Raw genomic sequence first — 27191 nt, 5'->3', positions numbered from 1 at the left:
AAGGAGGCGAGCGGGGCTCCAGCCGGAGGAGGAAGAGCAGCAGCCCCTAACGACAGCTCGCCCCCCGCCTGCCGGAGGAGGAGGAGGAAGAGGCGAAAGAGAAGCCGCCCTCGGCCCAGGTCCTGCCCCAGCTCCGCGCCTCCTCCCCGGACGAAGTTTCTCCGGGGGCCGCTGCGGGGCCGCCGGAGGAGGGCGGCCGGCGGCGGCCGCCCCGCCTCGGCCCGCGCCTCCCCGGGGGCGGCGGTGGCGGAGCGGCGGGGCCGGGGGCGGGCGAAGTTTGGCCGGCGGCGGCCCTGCCGCGGCCATGGAGCCGAAGCACAAGGAGCTGCTCATCCAGTGCCGGCAGAGCCTGGCGCAGGCCATGACCGAAGTGGACAAGGTGGTGGAGCTGCTGGAGGCCGCCGGCGCCCTCGGCCCCCGCGACCTGCGCGACCTGGAGGCGGCGGGCGGCGGGAAGGCCGAGCTGCTCATCGCCCTGCTGCTGGCCAAGGAGCGGGACCACTTCCAGGACCTGCGGGTGGCCCTCGAGAAGACGCAGCCCCACCTGCTCTCCATCCTCTACCTGAATGGCGTGGCGGGGGCACCGGCCGCGGCCGAGACGGCGGGTGAGCGGGGCCGGGGGCGCGGGGCGGGAGGAGGAGGAGCGGGAGGGCAGCGGCTGCCCGCGGCTGCCCCCGCCCACCCCCGCCGGGGCAGCGCGGGCCCCTCGGGGCCCCCCGCCCGAAGGTGGGAAGGGAGCAGGCGGGGGTCCCCCCTTTCCGGTGGGGGGGGAAAACTCTCCCGTGTTTGCACTTCGGCTCTCGGTTCTTGTTTTGTGCTCCCGACGCTTTTGGTCTCTCTCCTGGCGGGCGCGCTGGTGCTGGTCTCCGAGCGGTGCCGCGGATGCTGCCGGTGCCCCTCGGAGAGGCCACCCCTGCCTGGTTCATGCGGCTGCTGCCGTGCCCCGGAGCCGGGTACCGGCTGGGGGCTCGCGAAAACCGTATCCGAAGGAGCTTTTCTTCTCTGAACTCCTCGGGTCCGCCGGTGGTGTCACACAGTAGCTTCTGGACCGGGCAAAACTGAAAGTCCCCGCTGCAGCCCGTCTGCCGGAGTAGGCTGGCTGGTAGAGCTCCAGCAGATGTGCGTTTGAGTAAATACTGTAACTTTTTTTCTCTGGACAGCCATCTGTTTGAGGGTATATTGTTGTAACGCTTCTCGGTGGTTAGAATAGGAAACCCGCTGATTTAACTGCAAATCCAGACGAGAAGAATTTGGGTGTAAACCACCTCTTTAAGTAAGTTGGGCTTTGATCCACGGGTCTGCCCCTATTCTCCCCCTGCCAAAACGAGTCACAGCCTACTTTAATGTGCACAAAACCAAGCTTTAAAATAACAATAATAATAAATAATAGATAGTATTTAAGGCCTTGCAAGTGCAGCTGTGTTTCTAGATGAGAAATTGAAGTAAGTAGTAATTCTCAGTGATGTATTCTCAATGAGGTATTCTCATCCAGTGTGACCAAGTTGACTGATTCAGAAACATGGGTTCTCTTTTTGGTGGTGTCACTGGTTTAGGGATTTGCAGGGTCACTACCTGTTTACGTAAGGAACTGCATTGGGAGGGCTTCCTGACTCTTATAAACCATACCATTTCTTTAAGAAAATAAAGCCCTCTAAGAGCTGCTTCTCTCTGGAAAATAGTGCTTGCACGTGCAGTTGCACTGTGTACCCTTATTTGAATTATGCTGTGGATGCTAGGAGTTTCATAAATACAAATGTGTGAGAGTGTTATGTTTTGTTTTAGATCAGTGTAGTATTCTAATGAATGTATGGCAGGACCCCACAAGATGGGGAAAAATGGACTGAACAATAGACCTCAACACTTGTAACATTATGTGTTCTGACATCAATGGGAGATGAGGGCACTCACTGCCTTTCAGAATGGAACCCATGATGGCTTTGTATGGTTAGAGTAATGCTCATTCTTGTCTTGTTGAGAGGATGCATTAATGGTACTGGGCTACTGACATTCCCCAACCTTAAAAACAAAGTTGTAAAACATGAATGGCAGGAACAAACAAAGTACACGTTTGATGTAGTCATGCTCTTCGTTTTTAAAATGCAAGTTGGAATTGCAAAATGTCTTGCAACACTGAGTTCTCGAGTGAAAAGTACTTTCATTGGCAAAATTACCTATATCCTCTTTGACTGAATGTGTTCAGGAGGCTAATCTGAGTTAAATTAACATCTGTGTGGGGAAAGATGTTCTTCTGATATGATGGGTTTTTAAATGTTATTGCTTTCATTTATGAGTGGTAATAAAGAGCTAACTTTGAGAGTTATGGATTTGTTTTCCTTGTGATAAACATGCTTAAAAATTAGTTCACAGGAGATTGCTAACAGCAAGCTTTAAGAATAAACCATAGAAAGATAAAGGGCCTGAGCTTTCTAACCCTGCTGTATATATTCCAACATTAATCCTCTGAGGAGGTCTCATGGTAATTAATTAGTTGTGAGACTGCTTGTGTGCCCACTGAACACCTCTGATAATTCGTGGCTTATGTGTGAGTTTGTCCTGGATGTGTTATGCAAAGAGTTAACGTTTGAGGGTAACTGTGGTAGAAAGGTTCGTGTTTGAACCTGTGTCCAGATGTAATTGTATTTTATTCTAATATCTCCCTGTAGGAAGTCTGACCACCCATCTTCTCTTCTGCCATTTGGGAGTTTTACTCCTTTTCCCTGGGGATATTGTAGGTGGATGAGGCAAGTCACTTTTTGGTTTTTGGGTATAGTAGTAAAATATAAATGTGGTAGCATGAACTGTTGGATTCTGTATTTAAAATACTGAAGTGAAACAGTCCATATTATGTAAAATGCCTCTATTCTTACAGGCAAAAAATATTTATCTTAAACATCCCTTTGACTGAACCTATATAGCTGAATTAGTTTTTTACATTACCATTAGCATATGTAAACATGACAAAAAGTGTACAATGGTACACTTAATTTTAGAATTGTTTGGAAGAAGAGGCTAGTACAATGTATATCCCCTGAATGCTTGTTGATTAAAATTATTTGTGATCAATAACTTCTTGTAGTGGTGTTTGTTAATTTTTTTTTCCAGTGTGCTGCTGTTGTGAGGGAAGTGAGAAGGTAATTGCAATGTAATTTTGTTTAAAGTTAGAGAATTTGGCTTATATTCTGCTCACTACAGTAGGATGAGTGTTTCTCCATGCAGTTTATTGTGTGCAATATGTACCATTACTTTGTGTTTTCTTTCTTCTCGTTTTAAATATTGCCTCCTTTTATACTTTAAAGGTGATGTGTGAACTCGGATGGAAACTCAGGTTGTTATTTATACCAGCAGTTCTTGTGACTGGCTGGACAATGTGGAGCTGACACTTTTATAAGTATTTATCTGTGCCACATGGGGGGAAGTAAACAACTGATCTGACTGCTCAAGGGAAATAACTGGGGTCCTGGTAGCTGCTGAAAGACTTTCACTCTGTCTTTACTTTACAAAGACTTTTTTTTCATCTTTATAGAGTTTCCACCAGTTCAGTCCCAGTTAAATATATTTATCCTCTATAGTGGCTTCTAATTGCTGATTTTACACCTGAAACTATATAGTAGTTAGTTTCTCCAATGAAATGTATATTTTCAAATTTGTTTTGTTTATGAGATTTGTTTATGTATGCCTAACAGTGTTAGTAAGCTGAGTGCAAAATGTAACAGGAAACTACTTTCAGTCAAAGCAGAAGCTGAAGTGAGTGCGATTTGCTCTGTTTCACTTAGTTGTGTTTAGAGACTTCATTTCTTCCTTGAGTAAAACCTTTGATTGCTACATTGCATTCTTTGTAAATATTTGTCAGAAATTGGCTTTGCCCATGTGAGAGTGACTGCTTGGCTGATTAAAATCTCCTAGTATTTTGCCCAGGGACTAATTCTTTAAGTAGTGTGCCAAGTGTTTTTGTTTGTTTATTTGGGAGTGAACTGATGGATTACCATTAAATAATTGATTTGACCAATGACCTCCATCATGCATCTGAGAAATCCTTTATCTTGACAGAATAACCTATCCTTTGTAATGTGAAAATAAATTACTTCTGAGCATTCAGTTGTCTTTTGGATATCTTGCTATCCAGATAATATTTCATTCGTACTATTGATATAATGTGAATTTTGTGGTATGAAAAGTGTTCAAGACAAAAATACAATGGAACATACTTCATTGTGACAAGTACTAATAAGATGTATTTTCTTTAAATGCAATTATAAGGCCAGAACAGAAATCTAAGGAAACTATGTAGTCTTTAGACTGCTTTAGATAATACAGAGCTTTATACTTACGTTTTTGTGATACTAAAAAGGTGGGAAAAAAGCAGGTTTGGTTGCTGACCTTGGAACTTGTTTTTGAGATGAACTTGTGGTGCTACAAGAGTGCTCCTAGTGCTTCATCTTCAAACTAAGTAGACTGCTGAACTCAAAAAGCTTCATTTCTGCTTTCACAGGTATTAAAATTTTAGGTTCACAGTTTCCTTTTATATTAGCCGTTGATCTTCTGCTTTTCTGTACCTACCCCTACAGCTGTAGTCAGTGGGTATGTCTCTGTAAGCTTAACTGTAACATGCTGGCTTTTTTACTGTAAAGATTAAGCACCATTTTGGATTTTAAAAGCAGAGTGTGTTAGGCTTTAGAGGTGTTTTATTTTACAGTTTCAAGATGGGAGTTTAAGTTTTAAAGTTCAAAATTGGTTACATATTTAAAAAGATCTTTAAAGGGGCAGGGAGGAAGGAAAGAAAGAAAATTGTTTGTACATTGACTTTGGAAGTTCTGTTATTTATTAAGACTTCTTTTTCTAACTGTGTTTGGTCAGATATCATGTTAATTTCCAGTCCAAAAAGTAAATGTGGGCATCTATAAGAGTAGGAAAAAGAGTTCTGACTTTTCCCTCTTTTTAGAGGGATTATCTCAACTTCCTCCCTCTGCTTTATATATCAGAAACCATAGCTAGTTGTTTCAGACAATATGGGATTTGAAGTCACAAAGCTTACTTTTAAAAATTGGAAAGTCTTTCAGCATATTTAAAAGGGAAGCTCAGTAAGTATGAATTTAGGAGATGTAGAGCTGGGACCCACTTCTCTGGCAGCACCAAGGAGATCCACAAGAAATGCAGTAATTCTAGAGTTGCCCCTGAAAAGCTGGGAGCATGGCTGCTTGGAGCTGCTGCCGGGACCTCTGCATTGCACCCCCTCTTCCCTGTCCCTCCCAAAGTGTTGGGTGATCCCCACAAAACATTGGCTGGTGCCTGGTGAGAGGAGCTCGTGAGCAGGAGTGAGAATTTGTGGTAGTTAGGAGCCGAGAGACTGGAGGAAGGGTGTGAGATGGGGAGGCGGGATGTGGTCTCTTGTAGGAGCATGTGAGAATAAAGGGGGGCTCAGGAAGCTGTGGGGCGAGGTCAGGGGAGAAGCCAGTGCAAGTGCTCGGAGATGAGAATTAGTGCTTTAAGTGTTCGTTCCCTGGGAAAGGAGAGAGGGAGAATGAGAAGAAATTGTAAAAGCATAATTTACTGACTCAAGGACTGAACTGACAATTTTGCAATTAAGTACAATTTACACTCCCTTCCATCGCTGAAAATTGAAGAGTGGGAGAAGTAGAGCACTATGTCTGGGTTTTTCCAGACCTGTTATTAGTTCCCAGGGTAGCTTCGTAAGCCTTGTTACAGGATTTCTTAAGTCGTGCTGATGAAAAAGCAGGCAGCGTTCAGAAGTCACATTAGGAGAAGTACAGGTCTTCAGCAGCCCTGAGCGGTAATTAAACTCGATAAAATACCCAGTGGTAGTTTTGCAGTACCTGTGTTTTCTGATGATCTCAGATTTTTGGTATCTCTTGGAATTGCCAGGCTAAAAAAATGCAGGAAGATTCTGGCAAATGTCCAGATGGGTATTCCAATGAAATGTCTAATAGTAGTAAGTGAATGGAAGTAGGCTCTCAATTCCAAAGAAGGAAATGAGTGTTTTAGTAGTTCAGAAATCCCAAGGGTGGTAGTTCTTAATTACATTTTTGCTGTGCTCAGGGAGGGGGTGGAAAGAAAACTGGCCACAGTAAACTGGGGACATTATTTTCATCAGAGTAAAATGAATAAAAACCATTTTTTGTATTGGTGCATACAGTTGTCAAGTTGCTTTGAACACATGCAGGACTTGCAATCTTATGAAATTAGACATGATTAATAAGGAAAGCCAACAGCTTTCTGGAAGTTGTTCCTTATTTATTTGTTAAAACTTAAAGATTGCCTAGCTCTTAGGTTTCAGATCTTTGGCTTATTTTAATTACCTTTCCCAGTCTCACTGTTGTCTTGCATCTCTAACTAGTCTTGGTTTTTCTGAGGTTTTTTAGGACCCCTTGTCTAGATAGTGAAGATCACAGCTGCCACATGGGTAGTGACTTTGGGTTTTCCAGTTCTCTTAGCAACTTGCAATTTGAGCCAAGTATTCTTTTTTTCCCTCTGCTGCTTGCTTTTGCAACTTTCTGGGGTTTTTACATTTATTTCTTTCTTTTTGCTTCTTAGCTTTCCGTGCTCCTGTTAACTGTTATTTCAGTTATTATTTTCTAGCATTAAAATTCCTTATTCAAAACCCTAGTGATTAGAATGATATCAAGTAAATCTTGATAAATTGATTGTAACAATTTCTTACTCTGTAGAATCTCAAGGCCAGAGGTTTCATCTTTCAGAGCTGTTCAGTCCTGGGATGGTTTTGGCTGGGGTTAAACCACAATAAATACCCAGTATATTTTGGGTGTTACAGGGTGAAGCAATTAGCTCCTCTTGGTTTTATTTCATATGAAGAATCTTAAAATGCTGTACATATAATAATGCTAAAACATTTCTTTATGTAAAATGTTCATAGTATTGATGGAGATAGAAAAAAAACATGGTAGTGCATATAACTTTGTATGAAAGGAGCTATAGTAGCGAAGCTGAGATATCTAGACTTCCAAATTATGTTGGGTAGTCAATGCTGAAACATTATTTGTGACCTTCAAGATGCAAGTCATTGACTGCTTTTTTGTGAACGGTGGTAATTTAGTACTGAATCATTCTGATGTAGGAGCTGGAAAGGTCACAGTGACTGAGCTTTGGCTTGAGGCTAACCAGTGCTTTTCTAATGAAAGCATAAAAGAAGGATGCTGTTCCCTGAAGAGTCCAGTGTTGTTAGTGCATCTTGAATGTTGGAGCCTGACTCTTCCAAAAGGGCTGTATTTTGGAGCTCTCAATGTTACTCTGATATATTAATTCTTGTGAATGGAAGACACAATTACTAAATTATTGACGGAGGTCCATGGTGCTGTAGCTTAGAAACCAGTTCAAAATACCTAGTGCACAATGTTTGATGTATAATAGGTGTATTTATATGCTTGTTATAGGTTGTGGTGCACTGGCAGATGTGTTGATGAAAGGGTAATACCAGCATCCCCTGATGTTGTAGCTAACAAGTCAGGTTAAATTTGGCAACTCCTGTTGTAAGCTGTTGTGCAAGAACCTTATACAGGCTTCAGAAGGTGGTGGCAGCAGATGTGGTACCTGGAATTGAGGGCTGTTGGCCACTTGGGGGGAACACTGAAGGATGTTTTTCTTGACCATGTATGATTACTGGGCAATACAGAATAACCTGCTACAACTTAAAGGCCCCTCTTATCCAAACTGGTGTCAGGGGAAGTTAGGAGCAGCCTATTTTGTATATATAGTGCCACCTTCTTCTTCCTGACAGCTTCCAAAACCTCTAATTTCATAGTTTGTTGGTTGAACTGCTCAGCAGTTTGCTTTTTCACAGCATTAACAAGTTTGTTCTGGAGAGCTGCTCTTTGTATTTGAGAAAATCATAATATTCTTCTAGTTGGCTCATGAAGGAATTGTATTTTAAATAGGCCATATCACCCTGATTAAGATTTTCAGACCTGCAACTGACCTGTAGCTGGAGAGAGCAAGGAAGCAAGAATGTAAAATCATTAAGTGTTTCAGCTGGAGAGTTGGGGAGTTTGGGTAAAGAGGGTTGTTTATTGGCAATCTTTTTATATAGTTGACAATTTATTATGTATTTGGATGATAAACCAAAAAAACTCTTTTCTTCCCCACCTCGAAACCCTGAAAGCCAATTTTTTTAAAACTTACTTCTAAATTAGCTTTCCTAAAACTCTGGTTGGGAGCATTCACACTTACGTTATTAATGCCTAGTGACAACTTTCTTGCCTCTTGTGCCTCATCTCCTTTCACTTTGGCTTTTTATTCTACCTGCACGTAATTGCTGATTCATGAACATGCTTATTATTCATGCACTTACCTTCCAGCATGTGAGTAATCCCCATTTATATGCATCAGGTTAGGCATGTGCAAAAGTTGGCAGAGTCCAGGCCTTGCATACTAAGCTCTTTGGATTAGACAATATCTACTGTAAAGTACTGCTTGTGCCTCAGAAAGTGAGGCTGATGGCTGTTTGCTTCTCAGTAGTGCTCAAAATGGAGTTTGTGTGGGAAAAGATACCTGTGATGTAGGAAGAGAGGTATTTTCCTTGATGATAGATATAAAATGTAGTTGGAATTCTGGACTCACTGAGCATAAGTGAGCTATGTTCTTTGGATGCTGCTGCACCAAAATCCTTTTTCAAGTATATTCCTTTTTTATGAGACAGACCAACCAACAAGTCTGTTGGTTTTCTTGAAAATTATTTTCTTTAAAAGGATCTGAACTTTTGGATTGGAGAAAGTATCAAAATTACCAAACACAGCTGCCTAAATCATTACATAGATGTTCATGTTTTATTTTAATAAGTATGAAACTATGTCTTCTTTATTGTTTCTGTTTCTTGTTTATATTTGGTTTTCTTGTAGATAGCTTTCTCCTGTTGCATGCTTTTGTGGAAAACTCACTCTAGGGAGAGTTTTGAGACTTGGGTAACCATGTGATCTTGCTCTTTTTGGAGCACTTATATAATCTGAGGTTGCCTTCTACAATTATGATCTTCTTGCAGAAGGATGGGTTGATTGAGTTGTTGGGAGTTCTTCAACTAGAAGTTGACAGAAGATTGACAGGTTTTTTTTTTAATGACTTTTTTCAGGAAATCTTGTTGTGCAGTTTTAAAGTTCTCTTAAACACTTAATGCATGATCTTGTGAACATTTGCAGTGATTTTTAAGAAGGTCTACTTTTAGATCATTATGATGTGATTTTTAGGTTGTGTGCAAGTGTGTGTTTGTTTAAATATTCTGTTACTAACTTCACTTCTCAGTCTTTAAAATAGTCATGAATGTCCAGTCTGGATTTTCCTTTCCGAGACTGATATTATTTGAGAGTTCACTTAACCTTTAATTGAAGATAGGGTGTGTTATTTTTAACAGATTTGCTTTTTCAGTTTGTTAAAGGCCATTTGACTTCAGTAGGTGTGGCTAACAATAATATAAAAAGCCATGGTCTGAAAGAAAAACAAAACAAATAAAAACTAAGGAAAAGAATCCCAACAAACAAAAAAAGCCTTAAACAACAGTAGGCTTTCCCTTGTGATTGATCAACTGGTTATTGTTGTCAGCTGCTCCATCAGGTAGTTCTGGAGCAGGGGTAGACTCAGAATGAATACTGTAGGTGTACCTGAATTTTAGTAATAATAAAATCACAAAATGCAATACTAAACCCCCTCAAGACCACAGAAGAGTTATTCTCAAGAGGGCTTTCACTTTGAATTATATTATTTTCACCTTGAAGTGTTGGTATTTTTCCCTCCATTTTAATAGAAGTGTAACTTTCTTGTTCAACCCCTTTTCTGCTTTCTGTGGCAATGGACCTTGGGATGCTCAGACTGCCTAGTTTTTTCCTCTATATTTAGATGTACTGCCACAGCTTTCCTTTGCTGCTCTGACAGTGCCCAAGCAGTACTTTTTTTTTGAGGTTTTTGAGACTTCTAGTTGCCATTAGGGCATATTAGGAAAGGACACTTTTTGTAAGTTACATTGACTCCTTTAGGTTAAGGGTCTGATTAGTTTGCCTTAATGGGTTAACCCCCCTTCCCTTCCTGCTGACTTAGGTATAGATTGCAGACATGAACTTTGAGATATATAGTGAGTTATTTTTCTAAATCACTGGCCTTGAAAATGTGTAGGCCAGCACTTTGAGGTATACTACATTAGCTCATGTTTCAAATATATTCATTTGTTACCCTGGTTCATGAACCTTTCTTGTTTTTCTGGCATCTTTGCAGTAGTCAGAAATATTTCGTGGGCTGCTTTGCTGCAAGTGTCAGAGCAGTGTTTTGACCGAGCAGAACATTCTTTGGTAACTCTGAGAAGTAGTTTCAGATACTGAGGACAGAGATACTTTCTGCCTTGGGATTTTAGGACTTGGTTAGGACACCAGGAGTATTGGTATTAATATGAAAATCAGTAAAAACAGGCAAGAAATATTTGGCTGTCAGGGCTGGTGGCAGTCCTGTTCTTTACAGCATTGTTCGGCTGAAACCGGTGTGTAATGTGTGCTGGACTGGAAGAAAACACAATGTGTAAATGCTGAGCTGTTTTTCTATCTCTGGCTGAGTTGATCTTCAGTGATATGCTGTGCATACATGACTTGCATAAAACTTCATTTGTCGGGAGTATTCCATTATATTTTCTAGAATGTCAAATCTCAAGTTAATTTTAGCAAATTTCTGAAGTGCTGCAGAATGCCAGGTTGTTAGTATGGTTTTGGTGCTGAACTTGTAGTCTTTTGGGGGCTCTGATTTCCTTCCTGCCAGTGATAACCAGAAGGTAAAGGTAAACTGGTGAAAGTGGAAGGATTGTAGCATAGCTATTGCCTGGCTACAGTGATGAGCAATTTGCTGCATATTCTGTGCTACCCTGTGCCCTCTTGTAAGGAATTTCAGGGCGCTACACTGCGCGTTGCTCAGCACCCCTGGAAGGTTCTTTGTTTTCCTCTGCAAGTCTGCATTGCAACGATACAGTGTCAAGTTTATTGGTTTTGCTCTGAATCTGTGTAGCTTTCTCATGAGCACATAAGCCAGATCGTATGTGAGGGTTGTAGTAGCTGATGCAGGGAATCCACATAAAAAAGTTTTGTGAATTCTTGTCATCAAATGCATTGTATGTGTACATTTCTGCATGGAAACTTTTAATAGATGCTTCTTCTGTAATGAGAAATGCTTTTTTTGGGGGAAAAAAAAATCTTTATATTGAAAGTAGATGAGACTTTTAAGGACTAGCTTTCTCTTATCAAAATATTTTGACTTTTTCTTACAATGCATCCCAAAACTAAAGGCTTTGCTGAAGTATGATTGCATGCATTTATTACTGTGGAAGACACGAACCCACAGAAATCACTGAAACCATTTTATAGGACATTGTGGTGAATTAGTAGCTTGTAAAAGATGGTAAATGTTAGAGAATAATTCCCTGGTCTTATGACAGTGAGAGAAGGTGACTTTGCATCATTGGGACTGTAGGATTTCTGACCTTGTAGATTAGATCACAAGGCCTTGGCCTTTGATGCAATTCTCACTAGTATCTGATGTGGGTAGTATCTGCATTTTATGTGATCTGTTTCAGAAAATCACCAGTGTGCTTAATTTTCTTAATAATTTCAACAGAACGTTGTTAACTTATTTAGTGAAGTCTCATTTGGCTGGCTAATCTCTGCTCTCTAGTTTCTGCTGTCCTCATGTGTTTTTCAGTTTACGTGTGGTGTATTGTGAAGACAGGCTTCTCGGCTTTCCCCACTGAGCACTCAGTGTCTTTCCATCATGGTAGGGGACCTGTTATCTGAATGTTATCTCTATGGTTTGTAGAAGTTAAACATATAAGAAAGAGTTTAATAGGACAAAAACTTCTGCATTCCCTTAAGAAATATTCTTATATTAAGGACAGCTTGTTCAGCGAGACTCAAAAAGAAGTTATACTTTTCTGTAAATGAAATAAATTTTGATTTGAAGAAATTCCATAAAACACAAATGTGTGATATTCATGTTATGAACGTATTTTAGTTAACAAAGTTGTTCTGAGCATTTATAAATAAAGGTAATAAGTGGTGTGGCATGTTGGGAAGTGGAAATGAATCGTCTGTGTCTGGTGATCGGATTACAGGGTACACCAGTGGCTAGGCATTTCCTGAAAGGATTTTTGAAATTTTTTAAAGAAATAAAACTTTTCTTGAGTTCACTTGTTATGCTGGACAGAAGTGAATTATGGAAGTTAGTCTTTCTGCTCCAACAGGTTTTTTTTTTTTGGTTTGTTTGTGGGTGTTTTAATAAGTACATCTTAAATATGTATATCAGCAGCCTTCTGAACATAAAATTGGGGTTTGCTAAAATGCTTATTCCTGTCAGGTCTTTCTGAACTTATGATTTTTTTTCCTTCTTTTGAAAACTCACTTCAAAGCAAATGCTCTGTGGGTTTTTTGTCTTAATTTTATATCAGCCTGGAGAACTTTACAGAATTCTCCCTAAACAGGAATTACCCGAAGACTAATTTTCATTAGCATGGATTAATTATCATAATGAAAATAATAAAATATATATATATAGTTTTCCCTATAATTTTTTTTCAGATCAAGAATAAGATTTAAATAAAGTAACTTTGAGTCCTAGCAAGTTTCATTCTGTTGTCTCTGTCAGATATGGTGCGGGTCTGCATTTTTGTCTGGGAAGTGGCATCATGGGGAAAAGCTGTTATTCTGAGTCTCTAAACAGCTCTAGCTCTGTGTTCATTACTAGCTTCATTAAGAGTGAACCTGCTAATGCTTAAACTAAAAATGCACATTTCATGTTAGTATAAAAAACAATTTCAGCTTCAAATAATGTTTCTTAAAAATGGCACTTTAGAGAGAAGCTTTCTTTGCTAGCCGCCTTCTGCTAATTTAATTTCAGCCATTTTGTGAATGTCTAAGCTGAACATCCAGCATTACTGATGTTAATTGCTCTACCTTAGTTTCCTATTGCAAAAATAAGGGATAAACATCATGGAGGTAGGTGTGAGAATGTTGTTAGTGGAATGATCACCTCTGAAGGACCCAGAGACTTCTGTTGTGGAGAAGAGGGAAAGCGATGTGTATTCAGAGCAGGATGGGAATAATGTATTGTTAATGAAGTACGAGCAACTTATTGCAAGGACTGTTTTCATGATGAAAATCAGGTGGAGTTCTGTAAGGGGGAAAAAATATATCGTGGGCAATTATATATGCTTGCTTAAGCCCTGAGCTTGTTGGCAGAGCTAGGTGACCTTTCATGGGCTCGGGTTAGCAGTGGGGTTTAACTCTGTTTTCAACTTGCCTTGCAAATCAGGTGTTCCATGAGCGCTGGGTCAGAGGAGAGCACACCAGCCAGCCTGGGCATGGAGTCTTTCTGCTTTGTAGCAAGGGTGCAGTGATGATGAGCTCTCTAGAGATTTAGGGCTGAGAGGTGGAGAGGGCAGCTGAGAGAATAGAGAGAAAACTTGAACTTCCTCTGCGATGGCAATTGTGAGCTTTTCCTAGTTGGTTTGATACAAAGTCAGTTAAGTTAGCTGAGATTATCCTCACTACTAGTTAGAGTTTGCACAAAGAATTCCCTGACACATATTTTTATTTACCAGTACTGTTATAGTTGTTGCTGCTCTAGTGAAGTACGTCTGGTTTTGGCATATCAGTTTGAACACAAAAGTTAAAGGTCAGGATGTTTGTTGTCTGGGACTTGGGCATGGCCAGATCTGCAGTGATTTGTAATTGAAAATGTGTATGAATACCCTTAACTCAAATTTGTTCTTAAATTTGTCAGTTCATGGCCCTAGAGCTAAGAATCTGCCTCTGAATGTTTTACCAGGTTTGACTTCCATTACATGTATCTATTTCATGTTTGCTTTTTCAGCTCCTGTGTAAAACTCATAAAGAAAGCCCTTTGCAGGGCATGGGAGATGTAGCTGATTTCCCCAGCTTGGGTGGGATAACCATGGTAAAATGGTTAATGCAAATTTACTGTTAATCTTGGCTGCTGCTTTCAGATAAGGAAATGGTTCGTGTATGATGGTGGAATGTGAATTGACTGCATTATATGAAGACAGAATATTCTTTTTTTGCTGTGCTTCAATGCTACTTGCAGATCTTAAATGGAAACTCAATAACATTTAAAATGTGCAATCTTAGTACTGTTTTCAGACACTAAGCAGAAACTGTTTGTAGGTTTCCAGTTAGTGGAAAATGTCAAACTACATGTCTTATGCCTTGTTATTGGATATTCTTCTTCAATGCTGTTGCTGTAAGAAATTATAGGAGTATAGTTGAATCAGAGTTGCTATACTAGGTTTAGACATAGGATTACAAAATTTGTCCTTTGAGTCTTTCACTTTCATATGAGAAGTTGATTCTTAGATGAAACAGGATATTTTTGTATCTTTTCTCAATATTGGCAAAAATTGTGAATTTCCATGAATGCTTGGGTTTTGGTGACAGTAATGAGCTGAAGACGTGTGGAGAGGGTTTCTGTCATTTGGAGGAAACTAATCTGTGCATGCTAACACCATGTCAGAGCAGATCACGTGTTACAACTTTTTTTTTTCCCTTAGAATTTATGTTCAAAATCATGTTTTTTCAACAATTAATCTCACTTAACAGCTTCAGAATGATGGTAAAATGGAGTTTTACAGTTGGAGAGGTTTGAAGCAGAAAAGGGAGGAATTTACCTTGAAGGACAGAAATGAAGCTGGGAATGCAATACCTACTTCAGCTCTGTTAGGCAGTGTAGCCTGCAGAAATAGGAGTGTAATTGTAATTTTTTTCAAAATTAGTGCCTTAAAATATATGATGGAAACTCAAGGTCATATTGAAGTGCTGTGACTGTATCACAGTAGCTGTGTCTTCCTGATATATTTTGACAAAAATAGCCTACCACCCTGTACAAAGAAGAAATACAGGAAAGCCTGCAACCTCTCCCGGTGGCTTAGTGCTGATGGACTTTGTAATTACATCTGTCTATCTCCATCTGTACCCTGCTTGGCTGGGGGCTGGATTTAAGATTAATTGTGTGACGGAGGATCCTGGCTTACAGCTATATCTTAATTAGAATTCACAATCCACTTTACATAAAAATATCTGAAAACTCTTTTAGAAAAGAACACTGATTATGGGGCAAATGAAAAGATTTTGATCTTTCTCTTTTCATAATTCGGGAATAGCTTAGGTATATATAAATATATTTGCATGCCATCTGCTTTATTTCTCTCTTCATCTTACTCTTGGCTTCTGTCATCTTGCTTACTGCTCTTTGGCTTTTTAATTAGGAGGAAAAAGCAAGTAGAAATGACTTTTCTGTGTTCACGGTAACATTTCAAAGGTTATTGAATGCTATGAAAAGTAGTGCTGTTCTATGTTTTGAGGTTTACTGCTGTTGAACATAGCTCTAATATGAATATACCAAATCCCTTTGTGTTGGGTGTAAAATATTTTACTTAATGTAATAAATCACATTTTATTCTGGAAAATATAATGTTTTTTAGAAATACGTGGTTCAGTTCTTGAACCTACATTACTAAGATTGAACTGTTATGGTAAGGCTGTTGCATTTAACTCTTATGTTCTGGTGGTGTCCCAACTGAAATGGATCTATTTCTAGAAGTTGTGGTTTGGAAGAATTTATTTAAATGTACAGGAGTTAACATTTACCATATTCTGGGAACTCTCAGGATGCGTTTTGGTGAAAACTAATAGAGAGATTGTGTCTGCTCTAATGATTTGTGTAAGAGGAGAAAAAGAAGGAAAATTCACAGTTAAGCTTTATTTGGGTTAATTTAATGTCAAGTGCTACAATGTAACTTTAGAACTGTTTTGATGTTGGATTTTTTTGTTTGTTTGCTTGGGTTTTTTTAACTCTGTAAAAACAGTGGTTTGGTCCCAGGAGATTTTTCTTCTGGTGAAGTATGTTTCAGTAAGATAACCTCCTTGGTCTTAAAAAAAAGAGGGGGAAGAAAAAAAAGGAGGAAGTTCTAAAGACTTTCCTAATAGACCTTCCTTAAACAGCATCACTTAAAAGGTGCAGTTGACTTTAACAAGGTGCATAAGCATATGCTCCTCTTAAGCAAGAGACCACTTCCTGTCTTGGGTTGTGTAAAGGTACTACTGCTTACATGAGTTAAGATGATTAAATATGACCCTAATGTTTTTAAACCAGTGCCTGAGTTCCTGATACAATAATTTGCAAACAAAATTTGCTTTCTCATAGTGTGAGTTGTATTCCAGTTTGGCAGCATTTGGAAGTTAAATGCTAAGGTTTAGCGCTTCCTTGCTCCTGTTGAGGATTCTGCAGGGGAATCATCTTACATATGATAGAAGGAAGATGCTGGACTGAAGCAAAAGCTTGAAGAAATTTTTCAGAACTCAGGGTTTCAGTGTTACTTGAAACTTTTGTGTACACAATGTACACACTTTTATATAGCAATGTACACAAGGTCTGTGTTTTACCACAGAAGGAAAATAAAGCCAAGTAACTCTGATGTGCGGGGTAGAGTGTTGTACAGCTGTTCAGAGGTGGTCACTGTGAACCCTCAAGTCTAGGATTGCATGAAGATCTGCCACAAGGCTGTATGACTCTTCAGGGTAGCTGACTCAAGATAATCTCTGATTAGCAAGTGATCTGTAGCCTTACTGCTGGGGCCATACTAAGAGTGAAGAAGAAAGAAATATGATTTTTTTTTTACTACTGCATCATCTAAGAACTTTTCTCTTTGTGTGATTAAAAGATTGGTATGGTATATGTACAAACTGGGGAATGAGATGCTGGAAAGCTGTGCCATGGAAAGGGGTCCTGGTCAGTGGTAAGTTGAATATGAGTCGGCAGTGCCCTGGCAGCCAGGGAGGCCAACCAGGTCCTGGGGGGCATCAGGCAAAGCATCACCAGCTGGTTGAGGGAGGGGATTGTCCTGCTCTGCTCTGCACTGGGGCAGCCTCACCTTGAATATTGTGGCAGTTTTGGGCACCACAATATAGGAAAGACATTAAGCTATTAGAGAGTGTCCAAAGGAGGGCAATGAAGATGGTGAAGGGCCATGAGGGGAAGCCATATGAGGAGTGGCTGAGGTCACTTGGTCTGTTCAGCCTGGAGGAGTCTGAGGGGAGACCTCATTGCAGTTACAACTTCCTTGTGAGGGGAAGAGGAGGGGCAGGCACTGATCTCTTCTCTGTGGTGACCAATGACAGGACCCAAGGGAGTGGCCTGAACTTGTGTCAGGGGAGGTTTAGGTTAGAGATGAGAAAAAGGTTCTTCACCCAGAGGGTGGTTGGGCATTGGAACAGGCTCCCCAGAGAAGTGGTCACAGCACCAAGCCTGACAGAGTTCAAGAAGTGTTTGGACAATACTCTCAGGCACATGGTGTGACTCTTGCAGATGGTCCTGTGCAGGGCGAAGGGTTGGGCTCAATGATCCTTGGGGGTCCCTTCCAATTCAGAATATTCTGTGATTCTGTATAGGGGTGTTGTGATCTCAGCCCTATTTTTTTCTTGATTCAGGTCTGTCTTTAATAGTCTGGCATGCACATATAGAACTGGTGGGTAAATAAGGAAAGTTGTGTTTTGGGGAACAGCATTACAGAGAGGAAATAGTCCTTCCGGGACAGAACCATGGGATTGAGCTGCTGAGAAGGGCAGTGCCATGTAGTGGGATAGATGATGTTGATGTTGGTGGTGTCTTCAACAGAGGAGAAAGCACAACTGGGCTTCTTTGTAAGGAGATATGTCTTGAATTTATGTTTATGGCATATGTATAGAGCTCACAAGCCTTACTTTGTGCTGATTATACTTTCTGAAAGGAGTGTTGTACCTTATTGCTGCAGCTTGAGTGTCTTTGGCAATAGGGTGTGATTTTTGTCCTTGCTAATTACTCCACAGCTGTTCACCCCCTTCCTCATCAGTGTCTTGGTTAACTTGGTTTCCTGATTATTTAAGAGAAAAGAACCACGGTTCTGTCCTTTGCAAACTAAATTTGTTATACATATATTTAAGCTGCTTAGCTCTTCTCAGGAATTGCACTTTAATTTTTGCAGTAAACTTTATATAGGGAAAAAAAAAAGCAGTGTTGCAGTAATTTCCCTAGATCTGGGGTCAACCTGAAGGCTAGTTGCGCAAAAAAGCCCATAATACTGCTTTATAAAGGGGTTGTACTGCAGTGCTAAAATTCATCCGTGAGTGACCTCTTGGAACTCTGTAACTCTACACCCACACATCCTAATTGTCTGCTTAGGTCACAGCCAGCCTTTGATGTCCCACAGACCACGGTAGGGTACTGGGCCAACTGGTTCAGCTGCTGCCCTGCTGCTGCCTTGGAACAACAGCCCTTTGTTGTGCCCGGGCTGGTCACGCTGCTTAAGGACCGAGCGCTGCCGGCCTGCCTTGCACGGCACCAGAGCCTGCACTCTGGGTTACGTTCCCACTAGTAGCACAAAGTCCGGGGAATATTTGCAGTGTGTTTTGTTTGGTTTTGGCTGGGAAGGTGCCTGCTCTGTGCTATATGCACAGCTTGTAGTGCCTGAAATAGTAGTAGTAGTTCCTGGCTGGGTTAGCAGACTTAAACTTTTCAGTCTGTGTTACTGCAGGGAATCTGCTTATGTTTTAGCTTATACCAGTGATGTTTCTTGTAAAAGTTTACTAGAAAGTGGTTAAGTGGTTTGGGTTTTTGTTTTTTGGGGGTTTTTTTGTTTGTTTGTTTTTGTTGATTGTTTGTTTTCCTTTTTCTTTATTTTAACTGCTTCTCTTCAGCCACTCCTGAACAAAGACTTCTATTCATTTATAGTTAAAACTAATTTGAGAGTGTCTTTTCCAGACCTGTGTAGATAAATATTCTGGTATCAAGAATAAAATTTTAAACAGAAAAATGTTGATATATGCACACTGTCTTCTGATTCCAGGTGTTTCAAAAACGAAAAATTTGTGTGGTTACAGAGATGTTGCTTTGTAAGAGTATTACCATGCCAGGAAGCACATGAAATATATTGTACTTGTATTTAAACTGATTTGCATGCAAGACATGAATTTGTGTTGCATGTATTCAGATATTGCTCTTAGGATTTAGTGCTGATTTTATAGCTTCTTGACACTTTAATATAAGTACATTCTGCAGCTTGACTACCAGTGTTCCAGTAATAGTTGGGTGTTCAGGGTACGTAACTATAATTTCTTTAGCCCTCCCACCCCACAGCATTAGCTTGTATTTTTAAATCACAGGGACTGAGCTAAATTGCTTGATACATAGGCATAGAATACATGTTGGTACGTGTATAGTGCTTGGAAAAAGTAGTATGGCTGCTTCTAATAAGACTTCCCATGTGCTTTTTGATAGTTTCTTATTCTGACTTTTTGTTTTCAAGCTTGCATTAACTTAAGCTTAGGGCTTATTTCATTTCATGAGTACTTGCTTGCTGATCTCATTCATCCCAAAAGCAATGCTGAAGAGTGCAACAAATACAATTATGGCTATAGCACGGTAGAAATAAGGAAAATGAAGTGTTATGTGGGCAGCACCTGAAACCAGGTGATAATGACTATGGTTACTAAGTAAACTTGTCTGGCTTCAGTCAGAGACCTGTTTGTGAAACATGGACTTGATGAGGAAAACAATAGCAATGTGATAATGACAATGCTTAGCTGGGTAGGGAGGATTTGGGAGCAGCATATATGAGATAGTCTCTGTACAATCAACCTGTAATCTTTGGAGCTGAGAACGAAGATGAGTTGGAAGAGAGAAGAAGCAGAAATGCATTACTGTAAAGCTACACTGAAAGGTATTGGAAAGTTGAGTGGTTGCATTGATATAGAGTATTTTTATGGGCTCTTTGTCAGCTACTCTTTTGGCTTTCTGCTTGGTTATGGAAGGAAATGGTTAAAGGTTCTGAAAAATTTGGAGTAATGTTTCTATTTTACTTTCATAATTCCTTAATGTTACTCTTCTCTTTTTCTGAGGGATTTGATTTTTGATAGCATTGATCTGCATCTTGAACACCAGATAGGTGTGTTTCAGCCGTTCTTTGCAGTAAGTTGGCTGTAAAATACAAAAAGTTGCTATTTACAGGCAAAAACTAATTAAAATTAAAGAAGGAAAAACATTTTGACTGGCAAATCAGTCTGATATTCAATCAAGCCATTACTTTATGTGGTTCTTGGTAAGAATTGCGCATTAAAAAGTGTGAAACATTCTGAGACCAAAATCAGAGTTTTCTAGTGGTTTGATTGTGGCAGTGTCATAACCCACTTCCCTTTTCAGTGTTCAGTAGCATGGGAAACTCTTCAGCTGAAGTCCCAACCACCCAGACTTCCTGTGGTTGTCTGGAGACCGATTAAAAGCCACGTGTGGGGGTAGAGAATTCTTTTTTTTCATTGCGAGACAAATATTTGTGGTCTTTGTTGTGTCCATCCCACCCCCAACCCAGGATATATGTTCTAGAATCATATATGTGCTGTAGAGTAATTACTTCTTCAGCCATATTACCTTTTTGTTGTTTTATAGGACCTGTAGCGGGTAATCGAGTTGGATAGCTTCTGACATCTTATGTTGGTGCAGTCAGATTTTCTGGAGACAAACTGTTAAGTGATGTCTGGGGACAGGTTGCCAATAGCTACAATGGGACATTAAAAAAATTTCAAGCAGGTCATTGATCTCCATATGTGTCGTGTCAACATAGAATTTGATAAAAAGGAAAGGTCCCTCTAAATGTGATGTTGAAGTTCTGAGTGTACAAGTGTGATGTATCAATTTATACCTTCCTTCATTTATAATCATGTCTAGAGGATATAGTCTTACTAGCAGCTGAGGCTGAAAAATTAAGGCATTGCAAACCTGGCTTTGGCATTTAGGGCTTTCTCCAGGTGACTTCTATATGAAAAGAGGTCTTGCTGGTCACCATCCTCACTCATGGTGTTTTAATTTCTGTATCATCATTCCCCCACCCCCAATTATTTTATTTTTTGTTTTAAAGGCCTGGTGGAACTTTTTGTTCCTCATGGGAGGGTTTGTACTGGCAGTGTTTGTAAGGAAGTCTTGAGTTTGCAGCCATGAAATCCAGTAGAAGTTGCTGTGTTTTGGACATGCCACAGCCTAGGTTATGGATGAAGTCAGGGGAATTCACTTTTGCTGTGGAAGTTAATTTATTGCCACAATGTTGGTTCTGCACAGTGTGTGTCAAATGGGGCATGGCTGAAAGCATCAATTCTGGAGCTTCTAGAAGTCCAGGTTGATTGAAGGCATAAGTGGGACTGCTGTGTTTTTATGAAACTCTCATTCATAATTGAGCTTATTTTAAAAAAGAAATATTTTTAATGAGAAAAGTGAAATGTGTAGCTGACGTTGACACAATTGCCAGAGTTTTTTGTACCTGCACACGGGTTGCTAGACACAGTTGTAATGTACACCAGTACAAGACATTCAGATGAAGGAGATTATGCTTTTACTGGAGGTATGAAGCCAAAATAATACCTGTTCTCAGTTCTTTAACTTGTGCAGTAGTTAGTGTACTATTTCAGTAGTGAGGACAGATTTCAGAATGAGCAAATTGCAATAAATTATCATGCTTCTAAGTTGTGGAAACATTATTAATATTTCATCCTGCATATTAGCTTCTTATTCCACACCAAAAAAAAAGGTCACTAGGGATGAAAATAAGCATTAGATGGGGCACTTCTGTTGCCTTCTGCTGGGACTGTACTGAGGTTCAGCTTCTGAGGAGGCTGTGCCTCCTGCAAGTTATGAAGAGATCTTTGTCTCTCTTGATGAAAAATAAACAGAATGGGGACCTCTGTCACCTTAGTGTGAAGACTGTTGAACAGTCAGCAGTTTTCTCAGTGCACAGCAAAATATGGGGACAGAATCCTGGGACAGTGTGAAGAGCTCTTGCCTTTACTGTTTGCTTCACTGACATCAAACTTAATTTACATGAGACATACCTCTTATGTGGGAAATAAATTCTGATTTTGCTATGTTTTAGATTACCATGTTCATGGATTTGGTAAAAGATTAAATGTTAGACTATACGTTTCTCTTTCAGTCTAATAAATAGCAATTGGCACCCGCTCTGGTGGCAGCATTTGCTGTCTGAGCAGACACAGGAATATTGAGACAAATGAACATTGGCTCCAGCTGTAGCTCAGGTTTCTCCAGGTTCTCAATGTCATCCGTTTGTCAGCAGTTTAAAAACACTCTTAAAGTTCCCTCTTAGAAAATTTTTGCTGCATTCAATTCCTCTGTAGTATTTTTATTCAGACAATAAGCACAATTTTATAGGCTTGTCTGTATAACAGCCGCAGTAGTGCCATATTGGAGCTTCTGTCTTTGTAACAGACTGGGTTTTATCATACCAGTTTTCTTTGTGTGTATACAAGCCATGCTGACAGGTTTCCTGTCATTCACAACTAAACACAGAGGCAACAGTACTTCTTTAAACAAAAGTTGTGGTTTGTTCTTTAGGGCTTCTGGTTCATGCATCTTATTTATCTTAAAACATGCTGTTAGAGCTTTAATGTTGCTTGACTACACCCGTTGAAAGCATATGCATGCTAAATTGCAATTGTAGGCTGTACTATCCAGGTTTTTTTTTTTTTTTTGCTTTGAGATTACTGGAAGTTTTTTTGTAGAAAAAAGCCCATGTGCTAACATTAGTTTTTAGTTTTCAAACTTGTGTTTTACTGTGTAGGTTTTAACTTAGTAAGTGTTAGCGTAATAGCAATACATGGAAAAAATGTCATCCATTTAGAGATTTATTGTGTCTTGCATGGCTGTGATTCGTTTTCTAAATTTTTGATATACTTCTTGTTGTGGATGTGTGCAGTTGAGAACCATGTTTCAGGCTGAGCTGTCATGATGACATCAGTGGTCACAGTGGCAGGAGAGCTCTTGTGCCATAATGCAGTTCAGAGTGCACAGTTGAGAAAACTTCCCTACTTATCCCTCCTACCCTTGTTCTTTGCCCTACTTTGACTTGATGCTGTTTTTGCTTATACCTTCTAGTCACAGGGACACAGGAGGTTCCTTCAAGTGCCCTGGAAGTTCGGCATAGGGAGCACAACACTGAAGAATGTGTTAATATTGGTATTACTCCTTGATAGGTGAGCATTTCCTTTCACACCACAGGATTTTCTCCAGACCTATTCCTGCTGTTAATTAGCATGCTCTATTGTAAATAGTGTATTCCCCATTCTTTTTTATCCTCTTCTTCTATGCCTGTGTCGCTCACTACAGCACAGTGTTTTATAGATAGCTTTACCATTGGAGATCAGACTGAGCTACTGTGAGTGATGTTACTGTGTTGGCTGTTCCTCAGAAAGCTTTCTGCTTCCAATTAATTTTGGGGAAAATGCCCAGTAATTTAACCATTTTTAAGGTTGATTTCTTTTTTTTTTTTATGTTGAATATTGCTGGCTGAAACTTCTGGCTGTTGAAAACCATCAGTTATCTTTCTTCTTTATTTTCATTGTTTGTGGGAAGAACAATAGATGTATAGTGTACAATGAATGGACATACTGTGTTTTGACAGAAATTCTAATCTGAAATTTTAAAACAAGTAATAATGCTTTCAGTCATCACTAGGTGCATATTCATGTTCTTCTGAATGTAGGGTACTGCACTTGGCTTAGCATACTGTTGATCTTGACCTCAGATACAGAGATTTGGAATTTTTTTTTTTTACAGTTCATAGTTTTGGGAAGGTAAGCCTGAACATAATCTTGCCTCTGTGTATAAGCAGTGACATTCTAATTATTTTCAAATTTATTTTTAAAGAAATTAATCAAGCCACCATATTATTGTCCTGTGCTAAAGCTTGCAACAGAAAAATGTTATAATTTGTTCCAAGTGACATCTGTTTGTTAAACTCATAACTCAAAAATACAAACCCAAAAATACAACTTGGTAAATTGAATCAAATACACAATCCACCTGTCTGTGTGCTGCCTCTTGTTATCAGTGAAGACTTCAATTTTTCTGCTTGATAAACATACATCCTCCAGATACAGTATTATATTTTAAAAGAAAACAAAGAAAAGTGAGCAAATGTTTTCCTTACCTCATTTCTTGAAAAGTAGAAGATATAGGCATGGTTTCTAGTTTTGAAAATAGAATACTAGATTTCTGGGTAGGAAACAGGAATATTGAAGAGATGATGGATATTTTGAAAGATTATGATGTGTGTGTTTGGAGCCAAGGGCCATATCAGGGTCTTTCTGGTCCTCTAAAACTGGTCTGTTTGCCTTCAGAATAGAACTTTTCTCTCTTCTCCAAAAATACTAATCATAAGAGCTCCCCTCCCCACAGTGATGACAATTCTTACCTTTTTCTCACTAAGACAAACAAAAATTAAAAAGTAGGAAAATTAAAGAGGCTTCAGTAAGAAGATAAGCAGTGACTTGGAAAGCCATGAAAGATGATGATTAAGAGCTAAGACTAGATCTGTTTCTACAGTGAGATACAAGGAGAAGACAGGATACACCTCTTCTTAGGAGGGATGAGAATAGTACAGGGGTCAGCAGGTTCCTTAGGGCTCTCATTTCTACTAGTGTGGGAACATAAGGGAGTGTGGTTGTCACTTTCCATTGTATTCCAGAGTCCTAATGGACTAAGAATAACCTTGCTGATGGCAATGTGGATTTCCTTACCCTGTTTCTACCAGTTCTAGTAGTCATTTTTCTTCCCTATCTAATTGGAGGGGAATGCTTTGTAAGATCCACTGTACTTGTGTAAACAAATTCCAGTGCCTCACTAGATGTGCCAGAAAAACATAATGTCCGGTCGTGTGATGTGTAGTCTTTCTGTTTGAATGTTTATCGTCATCATTTCTTTGAAACATTTTGAGTCTTCTGTTCTCTTTAGCTGTCCATTTAGCTGTCCATTAGCTACTTATTTGCTGCATGTTGCTTTTATTTGTATCTGCTGTTAATTTGTGTAGGTGATAAATGTGCAATTAGGTTTCTGTGTGTGGCAAATCATCCCAGTTCCCAATCTGTGTACATGTTGTTTGTGATGAATTCTGGACCTTGCTGGCCAGAGGGCATGTACTTGCCATTCAGGCATGAATCGGTGGGTGATCATTTAGTCTGTGGAAATACTTGCCCTTCTTGCAGTGAGCTGAGGAACGGGGAGATGACATTTTAAAAACACTTAAGTTGTGACTAGAATCATCCTGCCTTGAAAACCAGACGATGCTGATCTACTGTGTCCAAACGTCTAGTGATTAATAGAAGTGGTTAGTAATTGCACTTTTAGGCATGATTAGAGAGTATCAGCTTAAAAGTAGCAGGAGGAAGGTAAGTGCTGTAACCAGACAGGGCACTTTCTGTCTTGTTTAAAACAACATACTGCCTCAATACAGGTTTTCAGTAAAGAGATGTTGCTCACCTATTCAAAGGGCCATGGTAGCTCAGATCTTCAAGGTGTAATTTTTCAAAACTTTCTCGATGGTTTCTCTTTACATATCAAAATTGCCTTCTGATGACATCACCAAAAAGCACTCAAGGCTGTGCTCTTGGATGGGGAAACTTCTGATGTTTATAGAATGAACAGATTTCAGATCTTCTTGGATACAAACTGAGCTCAATTTTGAATTGTAAAGCCTCTTGTAAGCCTGGGAGGATGCTTCTGTTCAATTTGTCTCGGAGAGTTGCAAATACTGAATGATCAGCTCGTGTGTTTTATATATGTGGAGCTGGTGGCAAGTCACCAACTTCTTTTTTTTTCTCCTAGTAGTCTACCTGAAGGTAGCAACTTTGTTGTATTAGTTATTATATTACATGACTCTGATGGTTGTACTTATCAATAGTGCAGAGGACTGAGATAGGCAACTCCATTTGAGTGGGCGAAGAGGGCTTGTGTGAGGTTTTATTTGTTTTCCCAAGTATTAATTTACATTTGTGCATTGAGTCCTTCTCTCTGATAATTTGTCTGGGGAATGGAGAAAAACATCCCTTATGAAGCTGAAAAATAAATTAAATGGCCAACTCCAAACTCATACATACATACATGTCAGGATGCATAACTGGATACATAGAGAGAACATGCAAAAATAAAAGGAGTGCTCATGGTATTAAATCTTACTTGTTTATTCTGTTGTTCTCATAGGTTATCTGAATTTGGTCTTGATCAAAAAAGATGAAAGTCTATGAAGTCTTAAATATTTCTTCTGGCTGGAAACAAGTTTTTTCTTTTCCCTTACTTTTTTCAATTATCTTATTTCTGTGCATTTCTCTTTTTTTAAGTACTGATTTATTAAATATTTCTGGAAGGATCTCTGCATTTTAAATAAAACAGAGTCAGCATAAGCATCTCTAATTAAAAAGCAAATTTAGCCCTTCAAGTGAAAAGTTGCAGGATTTATTTTCCCAGCAGGATAAAGTGTAGCACAGGAAGGGAAAGAAATTATTTAAAGAGCTACATGCTATCAACCCTCTTTTCAGTTGAAGAATTTAAATTTTCTCTGAAGTTTTCCTCTGATGTTATTTGTGAAAGAAAAGAGGTGGTTATATGCTTTGGTACAAATTAAAACTCTTTTGGGATTTGTTGCATTGTGGATTTTGAAATGTGAACCACTTTCTAATGGATCCAAACTAATAGTCACACTTGTTTCTGACATATCTTCTAATGTACTCAAAATGTCAATTTTGGAAGATATTATCCAAGCAGAGAGATGTACTATTTCCCTTGAGGAACTTGTGGTTTACAATATGATTAGAAAAGATGGAATTTTTGAGCTGAGTTCCAGTCATCTGTTTGCTTTTACATACTTAGGATTACACAATTAGACTTCTTTTTTATTTTTTCCATCATGTATTCTTAACATTAAAATCCTGCAGCAACATAAGAACAGATGGATGTGGAAAAATTGTGATTGAATGTAACGTATTTGTTTGTAATTTAAATATCTTGAATATTCTTGATTTATCTAATGGCAATGTAGAATCAGAATACTTCTATAACAATAGGAGGTAATGGAGTACTGTGCAAGAGTGAAGAAAAGAGTAGTGAAAACATTATGTCTTGTAGAGAAGAGTTGCAGTATCGAAAATGGCTGTAATTCGTGACAGGGGAGATTTTAATCCTGTGCTGCTTCTAAACAGCGATCCTGCTCAACCTCTGTCCTTATTGTCATTTCCTAAGCACTCTTTCATGTTTCAGAGTAGTTGAATTTGATGTTCATTGTAATGGCTTTCAGATATTTGGGGCTTACGGATACAGTAGCATTG

At 39.4% G+C, this 27191-nt stretch overlaps 1 protein-coding gene across 5 annotated transcripts in view; it reads left to right on the top strand.

The window, feature by feature from the left end:
• Nucleotides 1–226: 226 nt before the first annotated feature.
• Nucleotides 227–27191, top strand: part of DLG5 (discs large MAGUK scaffold protein 5) — a 106282-nt gene continuing 79317 nt past the window's right edge. For 2 of the 5 annotated variants that reach the window (XM_027700023.1, XM_027700022.1), the window contains exon 1: nt 228–605. In XM_027700023.1, coding sequence (XP_027555824.1) covers nt 305–605 — 301 coding nt within the window. In that variant the 5' untranslated portion in view covers nt 228–304. Of the gene's footprint in view, nt 606–27191 lie in introns of all 5 variants that reach the window. The other 3 variants (XM_027700026.1, XM_027700024.1, XM_027700027.1) reach the window with 2 other exon arrangements.

Source organism: Neopelma chrysocephalum, unplaced genomic scaffold, assembly GCF_003984885.1.
Source record: "Neopelma chrysocephalum unplaced genomic scaffold, ASM398488v2 Primary Assembly neopelma1_143, whole genome shotgun sequence".
Lineage (NCBI taxonomy): Eukaryota > Metazoa > Chordata > Aves > Passeriformes > Pipridae > Neopelma > Neopelma chrysocephalum.
The sequence above is the reverse complement of the archived record's forward strand: the minus strand, read 5'-3'. Positions and strand labels throughout refer to the sequence as shown.